Below are 23,573 nucleotides of genomic sequence, written 5' to 3' on the forward strand. Positions count from 1 at the left end.
AGAACAGAATCAAGAGGATAGACTACTGTTGTTATCTAAAATGTGGTTCTCACTGTGCATCTGTTGTGTGTTGGATTCTGTTGTGAAATTAACTGTATGGCAGAAATTTCTCTCTAAAGATCAAACTTTACAGTAATTTACAGATGTAACTATGAACTCTGTTCTTAAAAATAACAAAAACTAACATCTAGGAGGATTTTTTTTATTGGCAATCTTCTGTACATGGGTGAAAGAAGGTGTAATAATGTTCCCTTTGAAGAAGCCATGTTAATCTCTTGCAGCCTAAAAAGGAAGGAGTGGGAAGGAACGTAGCATCCCCGTTAAGATTAACTCATTTTTATTTTAGCATGAACTTTCATGGGTATAAACACACTTCTTCAGGTGAAGTACTGAGTGAATTCTATTGCATTCTGTCCCACTCCCACAACTGTATAATACGCTTTATATCTGAGCCCTGTACTGCATCTGATGAAGTGAGTTTATACCCAAGATAGCTCACACAAAAGTAAAGACTAGTAACACTTCTAGCTCTGTGTGTGTAATTAGTGATGTTTGCTTCCCCCCCCCCCCCATTAGTGTGTGGGGCGGGGAAGCTAAAAAGGTTTCTTTGGGCATTTTGATGTATGCCACTGTATTGCTTTTTTACGGTTGTTGGAAAGGAACTTAAGTGAATGATGCCTCTAAAACAGCAACACATTTGCGTTGGTAAAAATATTTTCCAGTGGTAATGATAGTAAGTTCCTTTATGGCAGTTTATAATAATCAACATGATGATAGCAATAGCAAGTACACTTCTGTACCACTTAGCAGTGAACTAGCACTCCCAAAGCAGTTTACAGTGTTTAAACCAATTGCTCCCAACAAGCTGGGTACTAATTTTACCAACCTACAAAAGGATGGAAGGCTGAGCGGACCTTGGAACCCTGCATGATCGAACTTGCAACCTGGTGGCTGCAGTACTGGCATTTAACCACTGCGCCGCCAGGGCTCTTAGGATGTGTGCATTGTATTTTGTTTTGTTTTTAAGAAATGTTCTAAGGTCCAAAACACACTGCTGAAATAATCCATTTTGATACCACTTTAACTGCTATGGCTCAGTGTTTAAAGAATCCTGGGAATTGTAGTGTATTGTGGCACCAGAGCTCTCTGAGAGAGAAGGCTATATGTCTCACAAAACTACAGTTCCCAGAAGTCATTGGCACTGAACCAGGGCAATCAAGGCTATCTCAAACTGGATTATTTCTGCCATGTGTTTTGGACCCAAGTTGCTTTGATGTAACTTCAAGCCCCTTGAAATAAATATCCAGTCCATTTCTGTTGCAGGAGAGAAGTCCACTGATGTATTTTCTGGTCCTCTGTGCCTCCCTGTCCTACACCCACTTGGGTAGCGGTCTGGATTTGATTGTCAGTAAAATCATCACGGGAGGGAGGAATTAATGCTTCATATGCAGAAGTCCCAATAAAAATCTGATCCTGAAACTATATAATAAATAAAGTAGTGACTATCTGTGCTTTCAAAGTATGAGGGAGATTCTGTGTGGTGTTGAAGAAAAATTGAACACTCAACAAAACATTTACAAATGGACCCTCCTAAAACTATTATTTTCTTAAATTACAGTTTTTCTGGGTTAAATAATTTATTATTTAACGTACCTCAAACAACAAGCCCTGTTTATACTATGTTAGAGTAGCAAAAGATATAACACATATATGTTTCCTTCCCCAAATATTTTTGAAAATGTTTGCTAGAAAGGGAGGAAACCTGGAAACAGGAGAAAATGTCCCCCTTGAGAGTATTCATTTTGCTGCAAGAAAATATTTTTCCATGATATATTTTGATTGGTATTTACCATGCTAAAGTGGGGAAAATATATTCTTGGTTGTTTTCAGTTTTTAGGCTGGAATCTTTTACAGACTTACCTGTCAGTCCAGTTGAACCCAGTGGTGCATATTCCTGAATAAACATGTATGAAATTGAGGAGTTAGAAACTCAGACCACTCAAAACTAATTTCTTGGTAGATTTTACTGGGAGGAGGCGGTCTTAGAAAATGACTAGCACAGCTTGGATTTCCCCATTTGTGGCAGCCATAATGGTTGCATGGCACTGCAAAATAATCATTTCAGGAAACATGTCATGTTTTTCATATGGGTGAGGAGGAAGGATGGGAAGAAAGAGGATTGTGCCTCAGACAGAGACATGGGATGTGAGTCTCAGAGGTGAGGTCCTTCTTATTCTTACACACTGCAGTCCTGCACCTGAAGATGTCTGTGTTTAAGAGTCAGGATGTAAATGTGCCTCAACTATAAAAAGTTTAGGGGAAGAACCTACTATGACCTTCCAAAATACTCTAAGAACTTTTGCTCTCCAGAAAGAACCTGGATAATGTTGCTGGCTTCTTTGAAGTATTACTTTATTATTCCACAAAAAGAAGAATGAACATATCTTGCTGAAGCTGTTAGATTTCCAAGCAATTTTGTATAGGATTAATTATGTTGTATATGGCAGTATGTGTCAGCTTTGTAAGGATGTAAGCATCTCAACTAAACTTATATGGTTTCTACACATGATGAATTACACATTCTCAGTTGTTCCATAGGTGAACATTTGGTATTTGCTTAATGCCACAAAGTTCTAGGAAACCAGTCTGAGCAGCTGCCATATACAGCAGAACAATAATTTTGTAGAATCATGCAGGACAGAGGGATCTAGGACAACAGGATTATTTACTTTTGCACTCCATATGCTGTTTTCCACCTCTCCACAATCCCTCTTCAATTTTGTTGGATTACTTTTCCTTTGGCCCCACTGCTATGTCCAAGTCCCATTGAACAAAATGGGATAGTCTTCAGAGAAAATGCATACTGGACTACTCTGGAAATATGTCACTACATTTCTGTATATTCATTGCTTAGCACACTTTCCCTCTCCTTTCCCACATTCTTCCATTCTGCTTTTCTTTCTCTCTTTTTCCTCTGCTGAAGTTAAGACGGTAAGCTTGTAGGATAGGGGTCTGTCCCGTCTTTTTTATTCGATAGACATATAGAATGCTATGTGCGTATTGTGTGTGCGCATGCATATGCGCACATGCACATATATTTGACCTATACTGAGTCAGCTCTGTAGCTCCCTGAAGTTTCAAACAGGAGTCTTTTCCAATCTAGCTTGGAGATGCTGGAGATGGAACTTTATAAGTTTGCATCCTATGCTGAAAGTGCCAAGAAAGTGGCACACGTACCAGTCACTGAGCAAAGACAAAAGATGGATCTTCAGTGAAAGTAAGCCAGTGTCTCTGACACATTGAACTGGACAGGTAAATTGTGCTATGCCTGTGGACTAAGGGTTTTCTCAATTGAGAACCAACATTCACTCAATCCAGGTAAAAATCCAAAACATTTCCTCTGGCTAGAAAGCTACCATGTTAGGCTCTAGTCTTCCTTTTTCATTCCCCCTTCATATGAACATTTTTAGTAAGAAGGAAATTGTTTGTTTAGATGTGATACATACTACCACGTGAGGCTCTCACCTCCAAACTGTAGTGGTGCAGCCTAGGAGCAGATTTACCTCTCCACTCCTCTATCTAAATTATTATTATCTTTATATCCTGTGTTTTCCCACTCAGGTGACTTACACAGTAAATAGATCACAAATAAAAACATTAAAAAGGCAACACTGAAACTGAATTAAACTAGGAAGCATATTAAAGACATAGCACCTCATATACAACAAAGGTTTTGGGGATCATGATAGATAAGCATATCAAGGGGATGTATGTGTAGGGCTGTGTCTTTATTAGCCAGCAGTAAGCTATAGATGTTGTCCTCCCAATGTATCTTTATTTGGATAGTGTTTAGCCACAGTAATAATGGTTTCTCAATTCTTAATGAATAGACTCATTCGTATATAAGGAAAAATCTTTTTCCCTGGCCCTGCTTTCTATGAATACGCTTCTCATCAACATAGTTATGAATTTTATAGGTATGCTTAAAATATCCCACTTAGGGTACTAAATTAAATGACCATATATTTAGCTATCTGTGACAACATGTTCCAAACTAACTGTGTAAAGCTCTGCAATTAAATCTATATTGGGCACTTACATAAATCTGTGGTCAAAATTTCAGAGGTGTTAAGTATCGTACGTTCCAGTTGAAGTCACTGGGAATTTCAGGTACTTGTCACCTCAGAATAGCTGCCTCATTATGCTGCCAACTCTAGTCCACAAATCTGAAACATTTTGAGCCTGATTCCTCCTTATAAAAATATACTTTATGTACTGGCCACATCAGTCAGACAAGATGACTTCAATCTATTACTGCATCATCAATTTGTCTTCCTGAGAACCCGATTTTCAACTTCCAGCATATCCAAACAAGTTGCTATAGCTTTAAAAAGTCATAAAATGCACAAAGGCCTTTGAGTAATCTGGTTTTTTTTGTGTGTGTGTGTGTGTCTATAGTTTTCTGCTTTCCCTCTTAGCTTCTGATTACATAAAATTTGCTACTTCTGTTAACTTTTCATGGTTGCGTTTCTTTCTGAATTAGGAGAGGGCAACATGCAGCCCTGGGAATGCATATTGCCTCATCTTTGCTGCTATCAGTCCCTCCAGACTCTCAGGACTGACTTTTTTGGCACAGGAAAAGGAATTGGTGTTCCTAGACACAGGTTGCAAGCTCCCACTTCTGGTACTGAACTTTATTTTTTTTTAAAAAAGTACACCGCCCATTTTTGAAAAGCAGGAAAAACTCCTAGCTACATCCAGTTAGGATCCCCCCTCCCCAATATTTGTTTATTTACCCATTTATTTTTTCCATTTTTGCAGTCCATGCAATCCTGGTGGAGTTAATTGCTCACTGGACACAACTTTATTAGGCTGTTCTAGACCATGTGTAGCAATGGTCCATGCTCTTGACCATGTCCAGCAACAACACATCTGCCACAATGAAGGATATAAACATAAAGGCGATGATTCAGTTAAACTTTCTTTGTGACTAAATCCCAGTGAAGCTCATGAAACAAGTCACATCTAATTTAAGTCCTACTGGAGTTTAAAGTTAGCTGATTTGACTTGTTTCACTGGTTTCAATGGAATTTAGGTAGAATAGCTTTCAGCTGGATTGTGGCCTTTGTTTTTACATCTGCTTCTGTTCCAATATTGAGTTGTGGTTTGTCTTTTTAAAACATATAAATTATCCTGTCCTTTATTGATGGCTTTGCCTATGCCTTTTTTAGACTTTATCACTCCAGTTTTAGAAGAAATAATCTTAATATTTCAATCAAATGTAATTCTGTTGAAACAATATTTGTAATGTGCAAGCAAACTGTGGAAAGAATTGGATGGTGACTGTTCTTGCAGTTTGCCTACAAGCCAGAATTTCAAAATTGGTCTTCTCTAACTTTGAGGCAGTCCTGCAGAAGTGTTGCTTCTGTGTTTGTTGGACAACTAAGGAGACTGAACCTTCAGTTTATTGGGAACTATGTCATACCAACTTCATGGAGTCCATAAGATAAGCTTTCAGCCCATTCCCCCAGATCAGTTCTTTGCTTCATTTAAGGGGTTTCATCATTTGCAAGGATCTTGTGATTACTTTGACTGTAGGTTAGGAGTGTGAAACAGGCTTGCTAAATGTCTAGATGAGACATGATATCTTAACGGGTCAAGAAAGCCTGCTGAGATTTCTTACTTCCTGTGTGAGAACAACAAAATGTGTGAGAATTTATCTTCCTCCTGCACTCCTAACCCCAGGGTAGTGAAACAGTCAGTGAGCACCCAGCTATGTTCCTGTATCTAGATGCACAATAATGGCAGCTTTCTTTAGGACCACCTAGGTGGTCCTTGGGGATGACATTGTCATTGGACATCTGGATATAGGAATATAGCTTGTTAGTGGCCTGAGGAGGTAAAGGAGGCATCTAACTTGAAGTGATGAGGGGCCCTTATGGGAGGAAAATGAGTTTTTTGTGTGGAGTGGTCATTGTGCAAGAGGGGAGGACAGGACACCTGCAGACAGAGGTTAGACATTGGCTTGCATATATCAGCAGTAGGATGCCATCCTCATGTTAATGATCTAATCGTGAGACCACACCAGGCTATGTATATGCCTGCCAGGACCCCTGCCATTTTGAATCTGTATGCACTACAACTGACCTGCCCTATTCCCTACATTGTTTAAGATTTATAAGACATTACCCTGGGCATATGCTGGCTGTCCATCTGTGTGGATTTTTTTTTCACTGTCTCTAGGGATTTCTGTTTTGTAGTTTCTGTATATTGGTATGTTGTTGGGACATGCACAGTTGATCCAGTGGTTATGCCATTCTTTTTTGTTACTTCATTACAAATGTTGGATATGAATTTAAAGGTGGGGAGAAGAAACTGGTGCACCTAAATTGGCAGGAGGCCATTCTGGGGATGGAACTGGATGGATGATTTGGGGTGGGCTACCTCTTCCACTTGGGACAACTGCAAGATTAGCATGCCTTGGGCTATTTGATCAATAATAATCTAGATTGTTTAATCCCTTGGTGACTATTGCTCCTTTTCATCCAGACATCTTTCTGTGGCCCAGGCCTGCTTGGTAGGGGCCTGTGTAGCCTACTCAGCACATAGACTCTCCCCTTCCTTCAAATGGTACTAACTCCTGTTGTACATTAACAAAAAGCAATTGTCCACTGGCAATTTCTACTGGAGTCTCCTGTCCTTCTGGGTGGAGTTGAACTTCACCTATTTCTTCTTGAACTTTGCTTGCCACCCTTATTTTGCTCAGGCTTCTCCACTTGTCCGAAGCCAGCATGCCGTGACTTGTAGTCTTCTCAGAGCAATTGATTGGATTTCTGGATGAATCTATTGGGGTGGTTCTCATGTTCTTTTTATATTAATTACCTGTGCCTGAGTAAATGGAGCCATAAGTGCATGTGACTGTTTAAGGTGTGAAAACACCTTAGAGAACTGAAACTCTCAAGGGTCTCTTCAGTTGTATAGGACCTGCTGCACCATGATGTCTCTTCCCATGCCATTTTAGTATTTTATTTTATACTTTTATTCCATGCTATATAATATGCTCCCAGGGGTGACATACAATAAAATCAATTTAAAAAAACAACAACTTTAAAACAGATTAAATTTCACAAGTCCTAGGTCATGTGGAAGAAACAGACACTTCACCTTACTCTCTTCACACTCTTGTTGTGTCCCAGTTGCCATGTGTCCGACGGCTTCTGGGATTATGTGTGCAAACTGTGCAGGAGAAAAGAGCACCATGTAGTTCTTGCAATACCAAAAAGGGTCGTGCAAGCCATTCTAGATATGGAAAATGCGGTAGTAGTACTCCGAGTGCGCCACATTAGACTGCAAGTAGGGTGTCATGTTACTTAATTCTGTCATACACCATACTCTCACCTCTAGTCAAATTTTGGTAGATAAAAGGCTAATGTTGTTCAATCCCTGTTGCGCTAGGAGCAAATTGACTGGGAGTTTTTGTTTTCAAAAACAACCTTGGTAGTTTGATTGGAATCCTGCCTCTGGCGTTTAATTGAGGGCTCACTAACTATTTTTGTACGTTTTTCATGTTTCCAGGAGAGAAGCCATATAAATGCACGTGGGAAGGATGTGACTGGAGATTTGCTCGCTCTGATGAATTGACTCGCCACTACAGAAAGCACACCGGGGCCAAACCTTTCCAGTGTCCTGTGTGCAGTCGCAGCTTCTCTCGGTCTGACCACTTGGCTCTGCACATGAAGAGACATCAGAACTAGACTGGACTTGTCAATGAGGCTGTTGGTATCTATGCAACTTCCTAGTGACTCAAGTATATACATTCAGTTAGAATTAGCTAAATGTTTGTGTATGAATGCTCCTCCATTTTAAAACAGGAAAAAATAAAAGAAACTGGAATTGTATATTTTGTATATTTATGAGGAAACAGGGAAGACACTGTGTTGCAATACTTGGAGTGTTTCAACAATTTACAGCCACGTGACTTATTCTTCATTTATTTGATTCCCCCCCCCCCCCCCCAAAATCAGGTGTCATCTCAGGGTTGTCTCCCCTGTTACATATTTTGCAGATACAAATTTGTCATTGACACATGTTCATCTGCAAAAAATCATTGTCAGAATTATTCATGCTTCCAGCTTCTATGCAGACCTCTGAAGCTGTTTGCCAGGCTTGGCACATTCACACATGTGTCTGGGACCTGAGCTTTTGCAGTTAGTGGCTGTGTTTATACTGTATTTTCACTCAAGAATTATGCCTTAATAAGAAGGAGAACTGTTAGTGGACTGATATTTACAGCCTTTCTGCTTTGTCCATCCTTTCACATCAGTGAGTAAGCCAACCATTGTTTATTGCATCCTAACAAGCTAGGATGCAGTGTTTTTACCAGTGTCTCTTTTTTGTTTACTAATCCTGGTTATATATAAACTATAATCTTTAGTTTGGATGTCATACACAGATCTCTCTTTGCTGGTTGGTTTACCCACTTCCACAAATGGATGGATGATTAGAAGCAAATAGGCCTTACCCACTTGTTCACGTTCTGGCCTATGAAGCCAAAATTCATGGCTTAAAACAGGTTGGGCAACTTGTGTTCCTCTAGAGTTTTGTAGACTGCATTGCCAAGCATTCTTCACCATTATACTGGCTATGTTGATGCATGTTGTAGTCTGACAACTTCTAAAGGGCCTCAAGTTGCTACTCCTTGTGTGTGTGAATGCAGCCAGCAACTACTCAGTGAAAAGTAATCTTTTCTTATGTATGGATTATTGTGATTTCGGATGTACATACAACATTGATGTAACCTGAATGCTAATTCCTTATTTTCAAGGGACTCTGAGCACTTTTTGTGATGGAGGCCAGACCAAACCAAAACCCTCAGAAAACTTTGGGAAAAGAAATGGCAGTTAATTGGTACAAAAGCCATCATACATTTGTCATATAACTATGCCCCAGTTTATGATTGCAAAATACAGCACAGGAAGCATGTCTCTCAATCTAAGTATTATGTCTCAGAAGCTCTGGTATCTATATTTTTAGTGCCCTGACTGAAACACTCTTACTGTGGTGAGCAGTGTTTAAGAAGATACAATTGAATTTGAATTTGCAGGCTGAGGAATCTAGAGGACAAGCCACAGTTTTATTTTCTGCCAGAATTTTACTGGATGTTTCAATACATGTGTTTTATTATTTTTTTTCTGTGGAGATGAAATATATATATAGACAAATTCATAAATAGCCATAGAACAAAATGTTCTGTATGTTGCATGTTTGCTAAGACAAAGATTTTGTAAATATGCAAATCGGCTTTTAATGTTTTATTACAATTTTTTCTACAAATCAGCTGGGAAAAGTAGCAGACATCTTACTTTGGACAGTTTAATATGGTACATCTAAAATCCAGCCGTTTTTAAATACCTCTCCAAATTGGTACCACCTTAGTTTGATAATAAGATAGCTATTCAAATACTTTCTTCATACAGATGTGATGCACTGAAGTATTTAAAACAGGATCAAGGGTTTGTTTTTTTTTACCCTAAATGTTAATGTTTAAAAAGACAAAATATTTGAAAAATAGGAACTGTTAAATAACTGTCAGAAGCTAAAATAACAAGGTTGGCTATGATACATAATGTTAAACCTCTTACTATAAGCTAAACTTAATATTGCTTTAAAAAGAAGGATTTAGAATGTGGTTTTAGAATAGCAAAAACACTAAGCTGGTTCGACACTAGCACAATCTAATTCCATGCGGATTTCCTGCTCTCTCTCCCCCCGCCTCCCCAAATATGCCAGAGCAAGGGCTGAATAGATGTAGACCTCTCAAAGAAGCTGCAGTTATATTGCCCCACTGTTTAGGGAGTAGAGGAAGAAAGAGCAACTCTTGTGAATTGCAGTCTATTTGTTGTAAATGTGCTGCCCTGGCTGCCAGATCAGATTAAAGACTCAAAACACACAGCTCTGTTTGTGTGTGTGATTCCCTGTCCAGTCCAGTGATACATTGTACTGCAACCGTCTGTGTATTTATCTATGTAATATGTATAGTTGGATTTGGGAGACTGTGTAGCTTTCCAAAAGATAAAGACTATTATAATTTTTTTTAAAAAAGGAAGTTCTGTAATTAAAATAGAAACTTTTAAAAAAATACTGTGCATTTGAGTTGTGCCACCAAGAGTGAGGATTCTCTGTTGGTGGAGTTTAGCTCAAATTATTACAAGCTGGGCCAAGAGTCTTGCAGGCAGATTTATGCACATACTTAACATCCTTGCGAGTCTCATCACAATTCTACATTCAGTCCTCTAAATGGTTCTACTGAAACTGGTAGGAAAATGCAACAGTTTTGAATGTGTCTCCTTATGTGTATATCAAATAATGTAAGGGCAAACAAATCCAGAGTTTGGAAAAGTTATTACTTTGGACTGTAACTCCATAGCCATTGCCAAGCTGGCTGAAAGATTCTGCTGGTTTTAGCCCAAACTATAGGCTGAAGTTCTACAGCAGACTTATAACCACAATGTCGTGGCTACACTCCATCCCCTGATCTGGCCCAGGAAATCCACCTCAAAAGCCAGCCAGCCACACTGAGGGATGGAGTGCTGTGGCACTGGGAAGCAGGGTGCTGAAGGAGGATGCATTCAGCCCCTTCCCACCAGCAAGCCACCGTGCACCAAAGAGTTGCAGCAGGACTGTTTTATAGGGTCCGTGCTTCTGCTCCTTGCACTGTGGCTCACTGGTGGGAAGCAACAAGACATGTCATCCTTTAGTGCCTCCTTCACCAGAGCTACAGAACTCTGTCCCTTGGTGGCTGGATTTTAAGATGGGTTTTCAGAGTAGGAAACAGCTACAAGGTTGTAAATCTAGGTTAAGAATATCATAACTGATTAACAAGTTGCTAGCCATTTTTTCTAAGCTCTGTAGAAATCCACGGCTGTAATTCCATATGGTGCTTAGTGTGGACACAAGAAGATGGAGATGAAGGCAGCTCTGAAATTGTCAAAGGCAGCATAAAGTGATGAACTGCAAACCAGTGCCAAAATTGTAATTCATTAAATAAAAAATACTGTGTTTTAACTGTTTGCCTTTAAGGGTAATACTGCTTCCCATTCTCACATTTCAAAACGATCTCTCAGAGTTCTGTTTATTTAAAGTGTAAATCAAATAATGCCTTTTCGGCATAAGATTTCATAGGTTACAGCAAATTTCGGAGACAGAAATAGAGAAAAGCTGGCAGAACAACAGAATGAGGTAGTTAATGGGAAGTTTAAGAACAAGGACTGCTGAGAGTAAAGAAAGCAAGAAGTAAGTTTTGTTCTGTTCAGTGAGGCTTACTCCCAAGTATTTAGGATTAGCTTCCCAGTCCATAGTAGTTAAAAGAGAAATTTTATGGGTTTGAAATAAAACAAATTTTGGTATTTTTTAGTTCAATGAGCAATGTTTCTCCTTGGAATCAATAACAGCCAAAACCCTCACACTGGGTTGTAGCCTATGTCATTATTAGTAGCTTATGAATTCTTGTTATTCTACCTCTTCATTCTATACATAGAGCAAAATCAGTCTTCTTGAACATGGGCACCCTAAGTTCTCATGCACTATCTAGTGAGCCAAAACTGTTCAATGGGCCTAAAAACTATTTTTGTACTTCTATGTGCATTTCCCTTTTTTAAGGTCATATATACATGGTGGCTTAGTGGTTAAGACACCAATTCTGACCATCGTAAAATTGGAAGGTTGGTAGTTCAAGGCCCAAGTGCCGCGTGATGGAGTGAGCTACCATAACTAGTCCCGGCTTCTGCCAACCTAGCAGTTCAAAAGCATGCAAATGCAAGTTCATAAATAGGCACCACTTTTGTGGGAAGGTAACAGCGTTTGGTGCAGTCATGCTGGCCACATGATCACAAAGTCATCTTTGACAACGCTGGCTCTTCGGCCTAGTAATGGAGATGAGCACAGCCCCCTGCAGTCGGTCATGACTTGACAACCTCTTCAAAGGGGAAACCTTTACCTTTATATGCTCTTTTATTCTCTAGAAACCATTCAGTTTATCCAGTGCATACTAACAAGACATTTTAGGGAACACAGTATGCTTTTGGAAACCAGTACTCCAAAAGAGCACTTTCTTATATAACTTTGAGAATGTGTTGCAGTTTGAGAATCCCTTGAAGACATATGGTCAAAACACACTGGAATATTGCTATTCAGTTCTCCACTTGGTACTGCGTAAAAGATGTGTCATGTACAAATAGCTGAATGTGCATGTGTGTGTTGTGAGCACTGCTGGCTTCAGTTGTGGGACATGTGCAGAACTAAAATCAAGGACATTTTGGCAAGAAGGACCTCAAAGAAATTGTAGCCATGCAGAAACTCAGAATTAAGTCAAAGGATAAGAGTTGTATCTTCAAGTGTTCTGCATCATGCCATTTCAACACTGATTCATCTGTCAAGGAAGCCCTTCCTTCCCCACATCTCACAGAACATTTGGATTAGAAGTGGGGAACCTTTGGTCCTTAAGATGGTTTTGGACTTCATCTGCCATTAACCCCACACAACATGGCTGATGGTAAGATATTATTGGAGTTAAATCGTAAAACACCCAGACCAAAGATTCCCAACTTCTACGCTGTAAGTTATCTCAGAGGATTCTGGAACACATTTTAGGAGGGAGACTGTTGGCCAGGACCACTGGGTGTCCTTGCTGCCCAAGTGAATTCCAGCCAATACTCCTGCATTTTACAGGGAAAGATCAGTAACACTAGACAAAACTACCTGCCTTGAAGCTTAATTACCATTACTGCTTTTCTCATTGATCAGTCTCTTGTTATGTTTCTGGGGAGGATCCTCCAGAGAACAATGAGAAAACCAAAGTCTTACCCTTCATTGCCAGCCAGGAACTTGGCCCATGATATGTGACTCCAAGTAAAGGATGTAAAACAAGAGGTCCCAGTTGCATAGTATGGTCAAATGATTCTGCATCACAACTAAGCAATCCATGCACACACAGGTTGTCATAGTGAGAAAGTCAATTTGCATGGCAAACTCTACATATGAAAAACCCAAAGCTTCCTTAGAAACTCTGGCTCAGAAGACTTGTTAAAATCCTCTGTTTGTTCCTTGCAGTGCTATCCTAGTCGGGAGAGGAATAGGGAACTTCTGATCCTCTTGATGATTTGGGTTAGAGCTCCCGCCATAGAATCATATTTAATCTTTTCACTTTTGGGAGCTTAAATGTTAAACATCTGGAAGGCCAGTGACTCAGCAGCAAGTCCCCACTGTGGTCAGTGGGACATATGCCCAGGTGGCTTATGTAGGGGGTTGCAGTTCCAGAATGTACTTAATTGTAGGATCTAATGCTCCCATCATCACTGATCTCATACTAGGTATGGTCTGGGAATACAGTGGGGCTGGAAACAGAGTGATGGCCAAAGAGGCATGTATTTTTGAGGGTGGCAGAGGTAGTGGTTTCCAGTGCTGTGCACGGAGCTGCTGCTGGCAGAAGGCAAGAGGACCTGTTGTGTACTCGGGAGCCCTTTCATGCACTGACAGGGTTTCTCTGTGTCACAGCCACTGAGCTGTACTATCATGCTGTTAACCAAAGGGTAGAAATTAAAGTAACTATGAACAACATGCCAAAAAAAGAAGAAAATCTCAAAGTAAAACTTTGTTCAAGACTATCTTTTGCCTCGTTTATTTATTTTTGTGGTATATGGTAGAAATTTTTAGAACACAATTTTCCATAAACTTGATAAATTAATGTTTGTTATAGCTTTTGTTTTTTAGTGTTGCTCTGAACTGTAAATAGATGATGGAAAAAGATGTACATATTTTTTTTGTAAGGCTTCAAATGTTTAATCCAGGGGAGGGGGGAAGCATATATTGGTTGCTGTTTTGCTGCTTTATCCCCTTCTCTTTTTCTCTCCCTGTCCATATTTTTGTATGGTGATATATGCTATGCAGATGACTGAGCAAACAGCTATATTGTTGTTGAAAGAGATTGAAATGGTTTATATATAAAAAGACAATTTTTGACAATAAAAAAGTGCCTAAAAACATTTAACTATTGTGAGTATGGAAATCTGTTCAAGGTTTTGCTAACGATTTCAGTTCATCAGCCTGTGATACAGAGACTGGCAACTGTGGCCCTCCAGATTTTTTTGGCCTACATCTTCCAGCGGCCTTGGTCAGAAATAGTCAAAAGAGGACTATGGGAGTTGGAATGCAAAATTTCTGGAGAGCCACAGTTGTTAATCTCTGCTGCAATCGGTATCTAGTTCTTTAACTGTATATCCTTATTTCTAAATCCTCTTAGAAGACTAATTTTCAAACACTGCTGGGGTGTACCAGCTAGCCATGTGCAACTGAACCTTTCCTGTGAGGCCAAGCTCTCCAGGCACAAAACTTACATTTAGTAATCTTTAGAAATATCTCCTTTGCCAAAACATATGAAATATGCCATCCCATTGCACTGGAGTCTGCAACAATTTCAGGTGTATATTCTTGGCGGCAAAACACTCTTCTCCCAGACCCAACACTATTTACATGTGTGAAAGACAAAATCCCGTTCCCCCATATTCTCTCATGTAACCAAAATCTTAGAGTTGGAAGAGACTACAAGGGCCATCCAGTCCAACCCCTGCCATGAAGACATACACAATCAGAGCTCTCCCAACAGATAGTCATCTACAGGGTGACTAGTGTCATAACCACAGAGGAGGACAAGGAACTGCAAAATGTAGGACATTAAAAAATATAGAACCTGACTAAATAAAAGCTAAGAACATTAAAATAAATGTAAATTCATGTTTCTTAGTCATGCTCAAAATGAAAGAAATTTTGAAATTCCTCCTGAACAGAAGGTTGAAATGTAGGACATGTCCTGGAAAAGGAGTATGTCTGGTCACCATGGGTATTAAGCCTCTGTTTTAAAACTTCCAAAGAAGGAGACTCCATCACACTCCAAGGCAACATACTCCACAGTCAAACAGTTCTTACCGTCAAGATGTTGAGGTGGAATCTCTTTCCTTGTAGTTTGAATCCATTGCTCCAGATCCTCATCTCTGGAGCAGCAGAAAACAAGCTTCCTCCATCCTCAATATGGGAGCCCCTCAGATATTTAAAAATGGCTATCATGTCACTTCTTAACCTCTTCCCCAGGCTAAACTTACTCAGCTATAAATGTACCCAGGCTAAACATACTAAGCTCTCCTCATGGGGCATGATTTCCAGACATTTCACCATTTGGATCACTTTTGGATACACTGCAGCTTGTCAAACTTTCTTGAATTGTGGTGCTCAGAATTGGGCACAGTATTCTAGATGATGTCTGACCAAAGCAGAATATAGTGATACTATTACTTCCCTCAACATAAACAGTAGACACTATATTCCTCTTGCTTCAATCTTGGCTTTTTTAGCTGCCACATCAGACAGTTGGCTTTGAGAATTCTTGGAGAACAGGAGAGGTTCCAATAGATAGGAGTATGGCAAATGTCCCCAGCTTAAAAAGGGGGGGGGGGGTGAAGACCCAAAGAATTACTCCCCAGTCAGCTTGGCATCAAGCTGCATTGGCTTTTTTAGTTGCCACATTCATGATCGACTCATGTTCAGCATATAGTCTACATGGGCGGGATACAGACGGGCAAAAAGGGGTGTGTTCATGACGTCATGAAGGTATAGCCTTCAGACGGCCCTTACCTGAATGCCGCCATGAACACGCCGCCTGCACACCCCAAGCGGGAAGAAGCGGCATTAAAAAAGTGCTGCTTTTCCCCGCTTCTTTTCTATATACTGCGCAGCTGCGCAGCTCCTATAAGCTGCTGCACCGGTACGCCAGAATTGTTACGCCGCTAATTTAAGTTGCCCATTTAAAAGCTCCGTGTCTGCTGTGTTGCATAATGAGTCGGGGTCCTGGAACATGCGCAGTTTGCACCGAGGCTCTAATTAGAGCGTCAGATGCCATGCAGATGTGGAAGCTGCAGCACAGCTGCACTCTATTTTAATGCTCCTAACCCTAACCCTAACCCTAGAGCAACATGTACGCATGCGCTGCTAGAACTGGGGAAAGTTTGGAATTTAAAGTGAACCCCTACACACATTCCTGTGCCATTTTCACCTAACAATAAAAAACCCCTAAAACTTTAAATATTTACATATGTACAAGGGAGGTGATGGGGGATGGCAGGGGGACAGCGGTGGCAGCGGCGACAGCTGTGGCTGTGCATTGCAGATTCAGCAAGAGCTTGGGGACCAAAGGAGAGAAGGCATCCATGATGCTGGTGACACTACCAACGTGCAAGCGGACAAGGATGCCAACACCAGCTGATCACCAGCTAGCAGGAGACCACCATTGTTCTTGGGCAGGGCGAGGGAAAAAGTTTAAAGGGGCCTGGGTGCTTTAAATGTGCACATAGGCTTTCTGCCGCCGGTGCTGAGCGCCGCAGCTGCGCAGCTGCGCATCCGCCAGCCGGCAAAAGAAAAAAAAAGCCCCGTTTTTGGCCGCCCGTGCAGAAGCTGCCTCTCTTTGCAGCGTCCTCCGAGGCGGCGGTATGGAAACTGCAGGTCAGAAGCGGCCCCAGGTGAGGCGTCTTCACTGCCCCCCATGTGGAAGCCCCATACATCTGAGCCACGCCCCCGGGGCGGGTGGTCTGGATGCTCCGTATTCAGCAGAATACACCTCCAAGATGTCTTCCCCTGCCCGTCTGTACCCCGCCTAAGACTCCCAGATCCCTTTCACATGTACTGCTGTCAGTCCAGGCATTACTCATCCTATATCTGTGCATTTCATATGTTACTGCCTAAGTACTGTATAGTACCTTACAGTTCTCCCTGTTGAAATTCATTTTGTTAGCTTTGACCTAGCTTTCTAAACAGTTAATGTCATTTTGAAATCTGATCTGGTCTTCTTGGATGTTGGCTACCCTTCCTAATTTGATGTCACCTGCATATTTGATAAGCATGCCTTCTGTTCCATCATCCAAGTCATTGTAGATTACCATACTACACTCTTATACAGTGGGCCATCGCCTTATGCGGGGATCCGTTCTGGATCCCGCCGCGTAAGGCGAATTCCGCCTATGCTCAAGCCCCATTATAAACAATGGGGCTCGTGCACGGCGGCGCGGCGGTGCACAGGGCGCAATGGGCGCGCACGCCCATTCAATTGAATGGGACGTGCCGCCCCTTCCACCCCGCGGCTTGAGCGCATATGCTCAAGCCACGTAAGGCGCGCCCGCTTATGACGCAGGCGTGCTGTACTGCTGCTATTCCACTTTTACTTCGCTGGCTGTCTCCTATTGCATTCTGAGGTTTGTAGTTCACGGAAGCCAAAGAGCTTCTAAATGCCCCTCCTTAAACTGCATATCCCAGAATGCCACAGGAGGTAACCAGAGCAGTTAAAGTGCAATAGCAGCACTATAAGAGTGTAGTATGGTAATCTACATTGATAAAGTTGTTGAATAGCACTGGGCCCAGAACAGATCCTGTGGCACTCCACTAGTCACATCCCTCCTGGATGAAGAGGAGCCATTGGGTTTGCTTGGTCAACCAACTACAAATCCACCAGACAGTTGCTTTGGGTAGCCCACATTTGACTAGCTTTTTGCAAGGATATAATGGAGGACCTTGTCCAAGGCCTTACTGAATTCAAGATATACTACACCCATAACATTTCCTTCATCTACCAAGCTTGTAACATCAAAAAAAGAGATAAAATTAATCTGGCATGACTGGTTCTTGAGAAACCCATGTTAACTTTTAGTGATCATGGCATTCCTTTCTAAGTACTTACAGACCGTCTGTTTAATGATCTGCTTTAGACTCTTCCCTGGTATTGATGTCAAGCTGACTGGTCAGTAATTGTTTGGGTCCTCTTTTCCCCCCTTTCTGAAGCTGGGTCGTGTCTTTTTAGATTGTAAGCCTGAGGGCAGGGAACCATCTAATTAAAAATAATAATTGTAAGCCACTTTGATAGCCTTTAGGGCTGAAGAGCGGGTTATAAATATCATAATAAAATAAAATTTGCCCTCCTCCATTCTGCTGGGACCTCTCCTGCTCTCCAAGACAGCGGTTCTGGGATTACTTCTGCCAGTTCTTTTAATACTCTTGGATGATGTTTCCTGAGACACAATGATTGGTAGTATCCAGTTAGATATCCTGATGGATATCATCTTTCAGCAAATGGAACTTGACAACCTCTGCTCGGTCTCAATCTCAATGCCTGGGTTCATGTCAGGGGATGTCTGCTGGTCCCAAGCTGCTTGGCAATACCAGGAATTGCCACTAATAGTAAAACACTCAGAATCTCTGAAGAACAGGGTTGTTGTTTTTTTAAAAAACAAAAACTTCTTCTCATCTCTCTCCTAATAGTCTTCACTGTAATTGCTAATATTAGTCAGACTTTGGACTGAGTGTACCACCTGTGACTTTAAACTGGCTAGGCCTTAAGCAACAGGTGCTAGAATGGATGATAGAATGATGCAAGCTGAATGTATTCAGCACTTGCCATTTTAAGATTGCACCACTCCATTTGTTCTCTTTTGTCTCACAAAGTTTTGCACTGCCCACATCATCAGTTCTGTGGGACAATTTTCTGTGGGTTCCATATAGGAATACTGTGGATTAAATTGTATATTTCAGGTCTGGATTCCAGATGGCTGAGTTTTTTCCTCATCCTGTTGGTGGTACATGATGCCAAGGGGATTTCCATTCTAGAGTCATGGGATTTTAACTGTTCGTATTTAACAGCCCTTCTCCCAACAGTTGTTTCAATATGATCCTTTGAAGGACGAAGGATTTTTCCATATGCAGGAATGCCGTAAATGGCTCTGGCCATGTTTTAATGCATTCTTTAGCTAGTAACAGAACATATCTTGGAGCCCTCTGTAAAAGCTGGCCATTTTCAGCTAGGCTTTATCGTCTCAAGAGCTGTCAGTTTCCAAATCTCAGTGAGTTTTCTTACAGCATCAGGAAAACAACAGTATGTGAGTCTCCCGAACATTTATGATGGCAGAACAACTGTGATATTTGTTTTGTTAGAGATGATGACTCTGTTCTTTTTTATTAATCACAGTAAGATAATGGCCAGGATCCAAAGATCTACTTTAGACAATAGGCATGCCTTGTGAGACTGGGGTTTGGGAAGGGTTGCCACTATACCAGGATCCTCCATTCATACATGCAATAACAGATTAGCCTATAAATTCCCACAATTATCATGTTTCCAGCAGAAGCAAGCAAGGTACCAAGGGAAACCCATAAGCTTTACCTACAGGGTGGAAAAATGAGCTTTGCCACAATCTACTTTGTTGTTACGGGAATCCTGAGATCCACCAACCAAAACCCAGTATGAAAGGGTGTGAGCAGATACATGTGCAGATTAATGCAAGGCTGCCCCTATGAGCACATAATTAGCACAGGATTGGTTTTCAGCGCCAAAACAGAGCTTACATTTCTGACACTCAAAGATCCACCTGTGGTTTCCATTCCTATGAAGCCTTTTTGTTTCAGCATCCTAAATAATACTGTAATCCTAGAAATACATATGTTACGGTAAGCCCTACTGAACACAATGGGACTACTACTGAGTAAACACAGAAATACACTGCAAGGGAGTGGGAAGGGAGGAAGACTTATAATTGTAACTATTGTTAAATGAACCCTAACCTACAGGCACAAGATCCCATCTGCTCTTGGAAGCTAAGCAGGGCCAACCCTGGCTAGTAATTATATGGGAGACAACCAACAAATACCAGGTGTTAAAGGCTGTATTTCAAAGGAAGAAACTGGCAAAACCACCTCTTAACTATTCCTTTCCTGAGAAAAACTTACACAATCCATGGGGTCACCATAAGCTAACAGGGCACATACCTGGGGCTCTCACATACATTTTTTTCACATACAAGTATTCTCCTATTCTTGCATACCCCCAACACATACTATAAACCTTGATATTGAGCAACCAATTGTGGTCCTTTGGGCTGTTGCAATTGTTCAAGTATAGTCTGCCCTCCATATCCACAGATTTTTATTCCTGGATTCAACCATCCACAACTTGAAAATATTTAAAAATATATAAATTCCAATAAGCAAACCCTGATTTTGCCATTTTATCTAGGAAACAGCATTTTACTATGCCATTGTATATAAAGGGACTTGAGTATCCACAGATTTTGGTATCCATGGGGAGTCCTGGAATCAAACCCCAGTGGATACCATGGGCCCACTATATTGTGAGATGGAAATAGTTGCTGACCTACTGCATATCACTCAGAGATCTACCTTGCCAACACTCTTGATTTAGATCTGTTTCAGCCAATGCTAACACATACTTGTGCTACCCAAATTTCTGAAGTCCCAAGAGGACACCCACAAATTAATATGTTTATGAGAGAATTTTAATAATAGCTCAAATGAAATAATGTTTCAACCAGGGCAACAGCAGCCTTGGGACCAACCCAACTATACCAGGTCTAAATCACACAGAACTCCATAGACAGATCCAAAGAGGTTTTGTGTTTTTATTAAGGGAACAATCAACACACAAGTGCACAACACATACACTCATGCACACACTCAAGAGCTAGGAAGCAAAGATGGGAGAAGTGGAATAATTTGAGGCCTTGTTGATGGAGATATGTTACAGATAGTGGATCTTGGTTCCAATAGAGAGTCCGGCATGGGGAAGACTCAAAAGCTACTAAGGTAAGGGGGGGGGGGGGGAACCAGCATATTGAGGAGCCTAGTCTAGACAAACTGACAGAGTGTCTGTCTGCTTGCAAACTAGACCAGACCAGAGAAAGGCTGTTCTACTATCTATATATACTCAGAATTGTGTCTTGGGGGCAGAAACCAAGGCTTGAAACGATTAGCTGCTTGGTAAATGGTTTCCCAGTGGGGAAAGGATAGTCTGAGATAGAAGTGGATAGTCAGATTATTGGTGTGAACACATTAGAAAAAGGGATTTGCCTGTCCTAGATAATCACAATCAAAGCTTTAACACTGATTTAACTGTTTGAAACCATTTTGACTGCCGTGGTTCTATGCTATGGAGTTCTGGGATTTGTAGTTTTGTTAAGGTATTTTGTCCTCTCTGTTAGAGCGCTCAGGTGCCACAACAAACTACAAACCCAAAGATTCCATAAGATGCAGCCAGTTAAAGCGGTATCAAACTACATTATTTCTGCAGCATGGCATGATCTCCTCACTCCCATCATGGTGAGTGCCCTCCAGACCCAGTTTTTTCCAAATGTAAGAAGGTCAGGCATCTACAGTGGAATCATTCCTAGGTCACACCCTCAGTTTCCCTTTTAATATTATTTGATATTACATAGGGGCAACCAAAGGCCTGCTTTTGGGGTATCACTTGAATAAAACAGGCAAATTGAATGTATACTTTCAGATCTTCTTTTGAAATCAGTGGATCATAAAACCTCTAACTTGGATTGTGTTCTAAAAAATAAGTTCAAACTAAATGTGATATTTTCCTTGCACAAAATGGGCATATTTAAAAAAGGCAAATAGCAGCAGCCATTGTTATAATGATATACATGATTATGACTGGGATCATAGCAGGTGGGGAGAGCGAGCTTAAGTCTTTCCTTCCCTGTTGTGGTTATTGGTGTCAAGGGGGCATTTTCTCTCAATTCAAACAGGTGCTTCAAAATAATTATTCTCCACAGGATCAAAGAAGGGAGAGAAATATTAAAAACCTCTCTCTATCTGCTTTAACCCCACTAATTATCAACAACCTCCCAAGTTGTGATTCTATTTGAATTTTTTATGGGTACATTAAAACATTTGGCACCCCAATGCACAGTATGACACAAATCTTACACGTAGGAGTTTATCATAAGGGGCACTTACTGCTGCCCAAACATTGCTGAAGTGTCACCCAAATGTTTCAGAAGCACCGGAGGTGGGATCTTCCATCACGCTTCTGAAACGTCATAGAGGCTTCCCTCTTTCCTTCCGTAATGGAAGTATTCGTGGGGAAGCCTAAGAAAAGCCATCCCACTAATCAAAATGGCTTTTCTGAGGCTTCCTCACAAACGCTTCCACTACGGAAGGAAAGCAGGAAGCCTCTATGATATTTCAGAAGCATGACAGATGATCCCACCTCCGGTGCTTCTGAAACATTTGGGTAACACTTCAGCAATGTTTGGGCAGCGGTACGTGCCCCGTGTGATTATCTTCTTAGAGTGTTGGGAATTGTGAGAGATCTCAAGCAAAGTAATCAGACTGACAAGGTAGGAGCTGAACAACAACCCATCCTACACCTGCTCACCCAACAACTCTTCTTTTTGAAACATATTTTTCCTTATACTATCTTGTGCATAATCAAATACATGATCTAATGGAGGAGAGAGACAGAAGTGAAAAAATGGCTGCAAATTAGAGTGCTCCAGCAAGAAGGTACTGGATGTGCAAAAGCAAACAAACAGGAAGTTGGCAAACCAGAGATTAGTGAATATAGGCATACAACCAATGTTCTTAGGTATAACATTAAGCATAGGCTTTCCTCTACAACTCTCATTTTTCCTATATGGAAGTTTCCCCTTTCCATCTTTGTTATGAAGGAGGGACTCAGATCTGCTTATCCTTTTTTTAAAAAATCACACAAATGTTAAATGCCCTTGGGTTGTTGGGGGGACGGACTTACATTGTCTTTGAAATATTAACAGCAGCAATCAAATGAAATGTGAGCATTTTGTAGAGGACATACTGTGCCTCCGGACGTTTCGGCTAATTTCTGTGATATAAAAGGGCTTTTCAGTAGCCTCAAAGAAGCAAATCCTTACAAAGAGGAGAGAAACCTGATTATCAAATGATGTTAGCTGGTACCATCTGCAAATACATTAGTCATGGTGATTGCAAGCTCTTTTTCTTTTTTTGTCTGAGCTGAAAAGCATGGGCTATGCATGTTTGAAGCATTATGCCTGACAACTGCTGGGGGCCTAACCTGTTTGTGTCTGCTTTAGTAGTGGGTTTTAATTCCTTTTATAGTAAGGATTCTAATGAAGCCCTCTAATTAGACTATGTACATGTCCTTAACTTCACTCAGAGCAGTAATTCACAAAATATGTGTCACAGTGAAGCAATTAAAGAGGCATATCAATGACCTGGGAGAAAGTCTCATTGGACTCTACTAGGCAGAGGTGTGTAGGAGCACTAGTGATACACCCATCCACAGAAAATACTACCTGCTCATTACTGCTACTCACTTACCACTGGACACAAGCCAATCACATCCCACTGAGGGCAGATCACTGTCACATACGTGCAGCATGTCTGCTTGAATCTTTCTGTATACAGTGTGGCCTTGGTATCCACTAGGGTTTGGTTCCAGGACCCACCATAGATACCAAAACCCATGGATGCTCATACAATGGCATTTTCAAATGGTGCCCCTTATATAAAATGGCAAAATCCAGCTTTGCTATTTGGAATTTATATATTTTTAAAAATATTTTCAAGCCATGGATACTTGAATCTGTGGATAAAGAATCCTTGGATAAGGAAGGCTGACAGTAATTCTGGGAGCCTCGTTGCAGTGTGGAAGAGATGCAGAACTCACTGGAGATAAAGGCAGC

The 23,573-nt window shown here is 41.0% G+C and overlaps 1 protein-coding gene across 2 annotated transcripts in view; it reads left to right on the forward strand.

Moving 5' to 3' along the window:
- Window positions 1-14,025, forward strand: part of LOC149319096 (Krueppel-like factor 5) — a 42,618-nt gene extending 28,593 nt beyond the window's left edge. For both annotated transcript variants that reach the window (XM_089511105.1, XM_089511106.1), the window contains exon 4: window positions 7,576-14,025. In XM_089511105.1, coding sequence (XP_089367231.1) covers window positions 7,576-7,754 — 179 coding nt within the window. In that variant the 3' untranslated portion in view covers window positions 7,755-14,025. The remainder of the gene's footprint in view (window positions 1-7,575) is intronic.
- The last annotated feature ends 9,548 nt before the right edge of the window (window positions 14,026-23,573 follow it).

The sequence above is a fragment of the Sceloporus occidentalis genome, unplaced genomic scaffold (assembly GCF_023333645.1).
Source record: "Sceloporus occidentalis isolate IW3139 unplaced genomic scaffold, rSceOcc1.0.p SCAF_2, whole genome shotgun sequence".
Taxonomy (NCBI): domain Eukaryota; kingdom Metazoa; phylum Chordata; class Lepidosauria; order Squamata; family Phrynosomatidae; genus Sceloporus; species Sceloporus occidentalis.